Source organism: Lampetra fluviatilis, chromosome 8 (genome assembly GCF_964198595.1).
Source record: "Lampetra fluviatilis chromosome 8, kcLamFluv1.1, whole genome shotgun sequence".
NCBI lineage: Eukaryota > Metazoa > Chordata > Hyperoartia > Petromyzontiformes > Petromyzontidae > Lampetra > Lampetra fluviatilis.
Genome location: NC_136282.1, coordinates 15,918,875 through 15,930,114, shown reverse-complemented (window position 1 = coordinate 15,930,114; position 11,240 = coordinate 15,918,875). Strand labels below are relative to the sequence as shown.

Genomic DNA, 11,240 nt, shown 5'->3' with positions numbered 1-11,240 from the left:
GAAATGCCACGACTCGCACATGACTTCCAAATGAGACGAGCTGAGACACTCCGCTGTCACGGACTACCGTGACATTTGCGAGACACCAACACTCCGCTCTCACGGCACCATCACTCACAACGCGGAGCCAAAAGCAGTGACCCCCCCCCCCCCCACAAAGCAAAACTGAGCGAGGATTTTATTTTATTAACGAAACCCCGGAAAAAGCCTCCATAAGCTCGCAGCTCACGGGATAACTCAACAGGTGAACCCCTCGCCGTTGTCGCGTCACACACGTACACACGAATCGTTTCCTTTGTTTAATCGTCGATCCAGTAATAATAGTATAGTAACAATAATAACAATCATCATGAACAATATAATAACACGAGACGAGAAAAACGGAACACCTAGGAGTTTAAAAATGAGCACGAAGAAACCAGCGACTCACGGTCCGCATGCAGAGCCGCACACCTGCCCACGCACACCTACCCACAAACACCTACCCACGCACACCTACCCACACACACCTACCCACAAACACCTACCCACGCACACCTACCCACGCACACCTACCCACGCACACCTACCCACGCACACCTACCCATAAACACCTACCCACGCACACCTACCCACGCACACCTACCCACACACACCTACCCACGCACACCTGCCCACAAACACCTACCCACAAACACCTACCCACGCACACCTACCCACGCACACCTGCCCACAAACACCTGCCCACGCACACCTACCCACATACACCTACCCACGCACACCTACCCACGCACACCTGCCCACAAACACCTGCCCACAAACACCTACCCACGCACACCTACCCACGCACACCTACCCACAAACACCTACCCACGCACACCTACCCACGCACTCCTGCCCACAAACACCTACCCACAAACACCTACCCACAAACACCTACCCACAAACACCTACCCACACACACCTACCCACGCACACCTGCCCACGCACACCTACCCACGCACACCTGCCCACAAACACCTACCCACAAACACCTACCCACGCACACCTACCTACGCACACCTGCCCACAAACACCTACCCACAAACACCTACCCACAAACACCTGCCCACGCACACCTGCCACGCACACCTACCCACAAACACTTGCCATGCATACCTGATCACGCACCCCACACACACCTGCCCACGCACACCCCAACAGCTTAGTCAGGCCTTTGTCTTATATTTGAGTGTAGGTGTGGATATGTGTTTCTGAATGCACGTATGTTTGTGAGTGTACCGTATGTGCGTTGCGTGTGTGAGCGTGAGGGTGTGTAAACGTGCATGCGTCTCTGCGTGTGTATATTTCCATCCCTCATTCAGACATCACACCCACACGCATCACACACTTCCCATGCCACTCATCGCTCGAGTAGCTCAGGGATTTCGTACACAGACGACCACACGCGCACACTGCTCTCCACAGAAGGCAAGACCAAGTGAACTGGAAGTGTGGGGGGCTAGAGGGTAGGGGGCTTTGGAGAGGGTGGGGGGCTTCGTGGAGGGGGTGGTAGCTTTGCCTCCCTCCGACTACTTCCGCCACCTCCGCCCGATCTTGAAGTAGTACACCAGGGAGACGAGGAGGAATGCTCCCCGCAGCGCCGAGCAGAGGAGCGCACTCGCCGGGCACGAGCCTCGTTCCCACAGCGTCATGCTCGTCACTGTGGGCGGGGGGGGGGGGCAAGGGGGAGGGGTCAGGGTGGGGGATGGAAAGTGGTGGGAGGGGGGTAAATAACTTTGTAATGAAAATGCGAAGCTCTGCCAGCTCACGCCTCTGCGGGCGGAATGGCCTCCACTAGAAGAAGCCCTAGAAGGTATTTGGCCTACTCTTCCTACGTTGACAAGACGTCTTGGAAGAGGTGAGCGTACCCACAACTTACCCCATCGCCACACACAACCTACCGATTGACTTTGGGGGAGGGGGGCGGTGAAAATAAACTTTCACCACAATTCCAGCTGCCCTGGGGGGAGAGGGAATCGAACCGGCGACCCTCTGCGTTGCGAGTCCGCTGTGCGAACCGTGACACCGCGCCAGCGACTCGGCCAGTGCAACTCTTCTGGCTCCTGACGCAGAGCACAGCAGGCGCTCTACATTGGAAACTCTGACAATAATGAAGCCGTCGGCCAATCATTCAAGCATCAGCTCATTCAAACAAAACGGTGTTTTACCTTTTTCTTCAAATGTGTCTGGTGGCGACGTGAGACGGATGAGAGGCGAGTGGGTGTGATGGGAGCGCGATGGCGCTCTCTAGACTGCTCTGTGATTATAATATCATGAGCCATGATCAATGCCCCGCTGGAATTCTCCCCAAATCCACTGCCGCCACCTCTCAGGATTCTGCGATCAATAACCCACCCAGCGCCTCCCGCACACGGACTGAGTTAATTGCTCAATCTCCAGGATGGACGTCCTCTCGGATGCGTTACATTCCTTGGCTGCCACTCCTGGAGAAAGTGTTACCATCTTATCTCGGTCCTCCCAGCACGCAGTGATGGCTTTGTTGTACTGATATTTCCTAACAAGGATGACACCGGTAAGAGCGTGTATCTTATCGTCCTACTCCTGCCTACAATCACATGGGCAACGCAGTTTCACATCTCTCGTTGGTCCGAACAAAGGCCTTGTGCCTTGCACGTGCGGCACGTGACGTGACGCGCGGTGCATCACGGGAGGGCGGAGTTTACGAACACAATCGCGCGTCGTGCTGCCTCAGAGTTGCAGTTCGTTGAGGGTAACCGGGCTGAGAACTCAAGAGGCGAAGATGGGAGTCTCGTTTGCAAGCGTGAGCTTGGGGCATTGGTCTGCTGCCAGTAGGCGGCGACTATTGCTGCTGCTGCTGCTGCTCCTGTGTCTGTGTGTTACAGTCATTCCAGTGGAGTACTATTGCATGTGAGAGTTTCAAATTTGAATATTGAGGCTTTGCGTGTGTTATCCCCTATTCACGGTTGCTGGGCCCAACATCTCGAGGGGCCAGTGACAAACAGCACCACACGGCAGTGCAGGGACGCGACTCGTAATTTGCTTCTAGCTTGCTCGCACGCCTCTGATGCGTTTCTCATCATGTGCAGAGACGTGTTGGGTGGGGGTTGATTCGCTGGCCCGCAACCTCCACGCGGCGCCCTTGCGCCTGCAGAGCAGCCGAGCGACCAGCCCGGCGACTCTGCAGCCCGCGGGCATCCTCCTCCACCGCACCCTCCCCGCAGTGGGGGGGGGGGGGAGCAGCGCACAGGTCATTTACCACTTTGGTTGTGAAAATAAAGGCAACTTTTTCGAGTTATAGATTGTCGATGGCCAATCTCGTCCTCGAATTTCGCGTTGCGGGCATTGGTATTGATCAGCTTGTGTGATAACTCTCAGAGCGATTGGCTAAGGAGGTCTTGGGGGAGTCTATAGACAGACACACATATAGACAGGCAGACATATAGACAGACGGACACATAGACTGACGGACGTAAAATATAAACACAAATCTCTGCGCTCCTAATGAATCGCCTTCGGCTGCCTCTCCAGCCCCCCTCCCCCCGCTGGCCACCACAGTTGGACGCGACCCTCATTATGTACACAGTGCGTTTGGATGCAGTCCTACTTAGATTATTTATGAACCCGGTTTCGGCCTTCATTTACCCAGAGAATCCTCGCCGCGTCTCAAAACCCTTCCTTGGAAGAAGCCTGCAATGAGATGCACATGATTGCTGTTTGACTTTTCTTGTTTAATAGATATTATCCCTGGGCAGGATAATTCGTCGAATTTCTGCGAGAGGGGGGACAGGCCCCTCGTGGGGGTCCAGCACGCGGATTATAAACGAATATTTTCCGAACCTTGGTAACTCCGAAAACCCGAACTCCCGCTGTATTAACCAGCTGTGGTCAATCATCCCGCTGTATTAACCAGCTGTGGTCAATCCTCCCGCAGTATTAACCAGCTGTGGTCAATCATCCCGCTGTGTTAACCAGCTGTGGTCAATCCTCCCGCTGTATTAACCAGCTGTGGTCAATCATCCCGCTGTATTAACCAGCTGTGGTCAATCCTCCCGCTGTATTAACCAGCTGTGGTCAATCCTCCCGCAGTATTAACCAGCTGTGGTCAATCATCCCGCTGTGTTAACCAGCTGTGGTCAATCCTCCCGCTGTATTAACCAGCTGTGGTCAATCCTCCCGCTGTATTAACCAGCTGTGGTCAATCCTCCCGCTGTATTAACCAGCTGTGATCAATCCTCCCGCTGTATTAACCAGCTGTGGTCAATCATCCCGCTGTATTAACCAGCTGTGGTCAATCCTCCCGCTGTATTAACCAGCTGTGGTCAATCCTCCCGCTGTATTAACCAGCTGTGGTCAATCATCCCGCTGTATTAACCAGCTGTGGTCAATCCTCCCGCTGTATTAACCAGCTGTGATCAATCCTCCCGCTGTATTAACCAGCTGTGGTCAATCCTCCCGCTGTATTAACCAGCTGTGGTCAATCCTCCCGCTGTGTTAACCAGCTGTGGTCAATCCTGCCGCTGTGTTAACCAGCTGTGGTCAATCCTCCCGCTGTATTAACCAGCTGTGATCAATCCTCCCGCTGTATTAACCAGCTGTGGTCAATCCTCCCGCTGTATTAACCAGCTGTGATCAATCCTCCCGCTGTATTAACCAGCTGTGGTCAATCCTCCCGCTGTATTAACCAGCTGTGGTCAATCCTCCCGCTGTGTTAACCAGCTGTGGTCAATCCTGCCGCTGTGTTAACCAGCTGTGGTCAATCCTCCCGCTGTGTTAACCAGCTGTGATCAATCCTCCCGCTGTATTAACCAGCTGTGGTCAATCATCCCGCTGTGTTAACCAGCTGTGGTCAATCCTCCCGCTGTATTAACCAGCTGTGATCAATCCTCCCGCTGTATTAACCAGCTGTGGTCAATCCTCCCGCTGTATTAACCAGCTGTGGTCAATCCTCCCGCTGTATTAACCAGCTGTGGTCAATCCTGCCGCTGTGTTAACCAGCTGTGGTCAATCCTCCCGCTGTGTTAACCAGCTGTGGTCAATCATCCAGCTGTATTAACCAGCTGTGGTCAATCCTGCCGCTGTGTTAACCAGCTGTGGTCAATCCTCCCGCTGTGTTAACCAGCTGTGGTCAATCATCCCGCTGTATTAACCAGCTGTGGTCAATCATCCCGCTGTGTTAACTAGCTGTGGTCAATCATCCCGCTGTATTAACCAGCTGTGGTCAATCCTCCCGCTGTGTTAACCAGCTGTGGTCAATCATCCCGCTGTATTAACCAGCTGTGGTCAATCATCCCGCTGTGTTAACCAGCTGTGATCAATCATCCCGCTGTATTAACCAGCTGTGGTCAATCCTGCCGCTGTATTAACCAGCTGTGGTCAATCATCCCGCTGTGTTAACCAGCTGTGGTCAATCCTGCCGCTGTATTAACCAGCTGTGGTCAATCCTCCCGCTGTATTAACCAGCTGTGATCAATCATCCCGCTGTATTAACCAGCTTTGGTCAATCCTCCCGCTGTATTAACCAGCTGTGATCAATCATCCCGCTGTATTAACCAGCTGTGATCAATCATCCCGCTGTATTAACCAGCTGTGGTCAATCATCCCGCTGTATTAACCAGCTGTGGTCAATCCTCCCGCTGTATTAACCAGCTGTGATCAATCCTCCCGCTGTATTAACCAGCTGTGGTCAATCATCCCGCTGTATTAACCAGCTGTGGTCAATCCTCCCGCTGTATTAACCAGCTGTGATCAATCCTCCCGCTGTATTAACCAGCTGTGGTCAATCATCCCGCTGTGTTAACCAGCTGTGATCAATCATCCAGCTGTATTAACCAGCTGTGGTCAATCCTGCCGCTGTATTAACCAGCTGTGGTCAATCATCCCGCTGTGTTAACCAGCTGTGGTCAATCCTGCCGCTGTATTAACCAGCTGTGGTCAATCCTCCCGCTGTATTAACCAGCTGTGATCAATCATCCCGCTGTATTAACCAGCTTTGGTCAATCCTCCCGCTGTATTAACCAGCTGTGATCAATCATCCCGCTGTATTAACCAGCTGTGATCAATCATCCCGCTGTATTAACCAGCTGTGGTCAATCCTCCCGCTGTATTAACCAGCTGTGATCAATCCTCCCGCTGTATTAACCAGCTGTGGTCAATCCTCCCGCTGTATTAACCAGCTGTGATCAATCCTCCCGCTGTATTAACCAGCTGTGGTCAATCCTCCCGCTGTATTAACCAGCTGTGATCAATCCTCCCGCTGTATTAACCAGCTGTGATCAATCATCCCGCTGTATTAACCAGCTGTGGTCAATCCTCCCGCTGCATTAACCAGCTGTGATCAATCATCCCGCTGTATTAATCAGCTGTGATCAATCATCCCGCTGTATTAACCAGCTGTGGTCAATCCTCCCGCTGTATTAACCAGCTGTGATCAATCCTCCCGCTGTATTAACCAGCTGTGATAAATCATCCCGCTGTATTAACCACCTGTGGTCAATCCTCCCGCTGTATTAACCAGCTGTGATCAATCCTCCCGCTGTATTAACCAGCTGTGGTCAATCCTCCCGCTGTATTAACCAGCTGTGATCAATCCTCCCGCTGTATTAACCAACTGTGGTCAATCATCCCGCTGTATTAACCAGCTGTGATCAATCATCCCGCTGTATTAACCAGCTGTGGTCAATCCTCCCGCTGTATTAACCAGCTGTGATCAATCCTCCCGCTGTATTAACCAACTGTGGTCAATCATCCCGCTGTATTAACCAGCTGTGGTCAATCCTCCCGCTGTATTAACCAGCTGTGGTCAATCATCCCGCTGTATTAACCAGCTGTGGTCAATCCTCCCGCTGTATTAACCAGCTGTGGTCAATCATCCCGCTGTATTAACCAGCTGTGGTCAATCCTCCCGCTGTATTAACCAGCTGTGATCAATCCTCCCGCTGTATTAACCAACTGTGGTCAATCATCCCGCTGTATTAACCAGCTGTGGTCAATCCTCCCGCTGTATTAACCAGCTGTGGTCAATCATCCCGCTGTATTAACCAGCTGTGGTCAATCCTCCCGCTGTATTAACCAGCTGTGGTCAATCATCCCGCTGTATTAACCAGCTGTGGTCAATCCTCCCGCTGTATTAACCAACTGTGGTCAATCCTCCCGCTGTATTAACCAGCTGTGGTCAATCATCCCGCTGTATTAACCAGCTGTGGTCAATCCTCCCGCTGTATTAACCAGCTGTGGTCAATCCTCCCGCTGTATTAACCAGCTGTGGTCAATCCTCCCGCTGTATTAACCAGCTGTGGTCAATCCTCCCGCTGTATTAACCAGCTGTGGTCAATCCTCCCGCTGTATTAACCAGCTGTGGTCAATCCTCCCGCTGTATTAACCAGCTGTGGTCAATCATCCCGCTGTATTAACCAGCTGTGGTCAATCCTCCCGCTGTATTAACCAGCTGTGGTCAATCCTCCCGCTGTATTAACCAGCTGTGGTCAATCATCCCGCTGTATTAACCAGCTGTGATCAATCCTCCCGCTGTGTTAACCAGCTGTGGTCAATCCTCCCGCTGTGTTAACCAGCTGTGGTCAATCATCCCGCTGTGTTAACCAGCTGTGGTCAATCCTCCCGCTGTATTAACCAGCTGTGGTCAATCCTCCCGCTGTATTAACCAGCTGTGGTCAATCATCCCGCTGTATTAACCAGCTGTGGTCAATCCTCCCGCTGTATTAACCAGCTGTGGTCAATCATCCCGCTGTGTTAACCAGCTGTGGTCAATCCTCCCGCTGTATTAACCAGCTGTGGTCAATCATCCCGCTGTGTTAACCAGCTGTGGTCAATCATCCCGCTGTATTAACCAGCTGTGGTCAATCCTGCCGCCGTATTAACCAGCTGTGGTCAATCCTGCCGCCGTATTAACCAGATGTGGTCAATCATCCCGCTGTGTTAACCAGCTGTGGTCAATCCTGCCGCTGTATTAACCAGCTGTGGTCAATCATCCCGCTGTATTAACCAGCTGTGGTCAATCCTGCCGCTGTGTTAACCAGCTGTGGTCAATCATTCCGCTGTATTAACCAGCTGTGATCAATCATCCCGCTGTATTAACCAGCTGTGGTCAATCATCCCGCTGTATTAACCAGCTGTGGTCAATCCTGCCGCTGTGTTAACCAGCTGTGGTCAATCATCCCGCTGTATTAACCAGCTGTGATCAATCATCCCGCTGTATTAACCAGCTGTGATCAATCATCCCGCTGTATTAACCAGCTGTGGTCAATCCTGCCGCTGTATTAACCAGCTGTGATCAATCATCCCGCCGTATTAACCAGCTGTGGTCAATCCTGCCGCTGTATTAACCAGCTGTGGTCAATCATCCCGCCGTATTAACCGGGGCGGACGGCCATGGCGCTGTCGCGGCCCTGCGCTCGGGCGAAGCCGCCGCTTGCCCAGCAGGCGGAGGGCGCCGTGTGTGGAGCCGGCTACAGCGATTGGTGATTCACGCGGAGCCGTCTGTTAAGTAACGCGGTGCGTGCGTGCCCTGGCATACACAATGCGACCATAGCTCTCCCCCGGCACCCCCCCTCTTCTCTCTCCCTACATCGCTCGCAGCCACACTTTACATTCCAGGTCCAGCGCATTTAATTAAACGACGTGTGGGAATCCTGTGTGTGGCTTTTCGTCTGTGCGGGGTGCAGTGCTTAGCACATTAGTGTGTGCTGGCGAGTGGGTGGGTGCGTGATTGGGGAGCAATCGCGTAGTGGTTAATGTCCTGCGCTACAAACCCGGTGACCCGAGTTCGATTCGCACTTACGGCCAACACCAGTAATGAAAGCATCCTCTAGTTCGACTCAGCCTTTCACGAGTAACTGGTGCGGTGTCGATACATCAGCATTGGGGAGACAAAGGTGGCCGGCCGTGGTGTTGACCACCCGCCTCCACGTTTGCCGTGCCGGCCTTCATAGGTGCTCGCTAACAGCACTTGCCCCAACAGTCTGTTAAGGCTACACGGGGGATTTTTGTCTTTGCGAGGCCTGGTTGTTTAATTTAACACAAAACGCTCCTTCCCAGAATAATTTCTGCACGCAACCATATTCATCTCGCCTCGTATTGCCCTCGTGATTTTGCCGTACAATAGGATTATGGACGTACAGGGCACAATCTATCGGATGATGACGGGCAGGCGCACCGGCTGCTCTAGTGGCAGAGCCCCTACTCCTAGCCAGCCGAGGAGCGGCGTTCCCCGGACTCGTCTCGGGCGAGCAGCCGACTGGGCCCGGGGAGTTCCGCGGCGTGGGGGGGTCCACGTACCCAGGAGCTGGATGGCGTAGAAGCAGACTTGGGTGAGCAGGCTCCAGCGGATCACGGCCTTGTCTGACGTGTACAGGGAGTTCCAGAACGTCAGAGAGAGGCCTGCAGGCGGAGACAGCGACGGAGGGGGGGGGGGTAAATCATGTCCGCATGTTGAACTTCTTCCCCACCGTATGAAGACAACCATGATCATAGGAGGCGTGGGGGGAGGACAACTAAGCACAAAAAGCACTTCTAAAAAATGAGTTTCAAATCTAGATGATTATTCTCCTAAAAATGTAGGAGAATAATCATCCACCCGACACACCACATCCAGTATATCTCGACTGTTATAGTCACGTGTCACCTCCTACTCCAATCGACCAGAGACCCGGGAATACGCAGAGAGGAATCGAGCCCTGGGTTCAACTGATTCGCTTTGAACACAAATTCCTCTGCCTCTCTTTGTCGGTGGTCGAGACTAATGGAGCATTAGCAGTCAATGGGAACGGGCCCTATTCACGCGGGGACCATGGCTACCATCCATGGCGAGTGATTTCAGGACAGCTCGTGTACTTCCTCAAGGTCAACTCAGCCTTAAACGTGCACCCAGCGTGGTGTGTAAAACATCAGCCCTAGGGAGACAAAGACGGTCGGCCGTGGCGCTGACCACACAACCCCTTGGTGTGCCATGCCGGCCTTAATAAGCGCTGCCTCACAGCACTTGCCCACAACGCCTAGAAGGATATACGGGGATCTTTGTTGTATGATCGATGTATAGAATGCAGTCAAACGTACGGCTAACACATTCCTGCGGAGGGAGCTGGTAGGAACGTTGGGTTGCTCGGTCAATGGCCAGGGTCAACGGCGGCGTGGTGTATTCCGCAAATATGCCCGACTGTGAGGGCGGGCACAAGCCGGCGTGAGTAGGTTGAACGTTGAGTTTTATAAGGGCACCACGGGGTGACCAGCCCCTCCCCACCCAGCCCCAACCCTACCACCCCCCACCCAGCCTCACCCTCCCCACCCAGCCCCTCCCCACCCTCACCTCTCCACCCAGCCCCACCCCTCCCATTTTTGGATGCACGACGGACGGACGGACACAATAATCCCGTGTGGGCTGGTGGAAACAGGTGGTTCCTACCAGTATAAACGCATGTCAAGGATGCTGTAGCGGAGGGGAGGGAGGTGTGGGGCTAATGGGGGGGGGGGGCACAAGGTATTGATGAAGGTGAAAGGATGAGCAGGTGAGTAAGAATAACGCGGCGTCGTGGCCGACACGGCAGCTCTTGCTCTCGGGGGCGGCGGCATTTGCTATCGGCGGAGGGGAAGTCTTGAGCCAAGACTTGAATAGCAATGGGGATGGATTAAAACGCACTCAATAATGAGGGCGCCGAGTCGCGCAATGGTCAGAGTTGCTAAGCCGGCACCGCTGCGATCGTGGCTTTGAATGCGCGTGGGTTTAGCCGCCCGCGGATTGCCGGGGTGCTCCAGTGTGGCGAGTTCATGGTGCCAGCGCGCTCATCAACGATTGCACGAAAAAAAGAAAATCCATCATTAAATTCGGGCCGTCGTGTATGTATGTAGAACTTCTGTCGCACCGTATGTAGTCAGCCATGCTATTCGGAATTGCGTGGGAAGAACAGCAAACTGAACCACAAGGAAGCAGTTCGAAAGGGATGAGTTCTCAATCCAGTAGCGTAGAAGTGCATCGCGGCACCTTGAAGCAAAGCGGGCGGCTTTGCATGTCATGAGCACGGGGACAATGTGCACGGTGCAGGTGGGACACCAGTGCGCGTGTGCACGGTGGAGGGTACACGTCGCCGTGTGTGCACGTTGTTGTTGTGTTGTTGTGTACATGGTGTTGTGTTGTTGTTGTTGTGTACACGTTGTTGTGTGTACACGTTGTTGTTGTTGTGTGCTGTGTACACGTTGTTGTTGTGTACACGTTGTTGTGTACACGTTGC

General features: G+C 53.2%; 1 protein-coding gene across 9 annotated transcripts in view; it reads right to left on the bottom strand.

The window, feature by feature from the left end:
* Nucleotides 1-286: 286 nt before the first annotated feature.
* Nucleotides 287-11,240, bottom strand: part of TP53I11 (tumor protein p53 inducible protein 11) — a 54,787-nt gene continuing 43,833 nt past the window's right edge. For 2 of the 9 annotated variants that reach the window (XM_078859334.1, XM_078859332.1), the window contains 2 exons: nt 9,295-9,396; nt 586-1,681 (listed from right to left, as the gene is read on the bottom strand). In XM_078859334.1, the coding sequence (XP_078715460.1) occupies nt 1,551-1,681; nt 9,295-9,396 (233 nt within the window). In that variant the 3' untranslated portion in view covers nt 586-1,550. The other 7 variants (XR_013637112.1, XR_013637113.1, XR_013637116.1 and 4 more) reach the window with 7 other exon arrangements.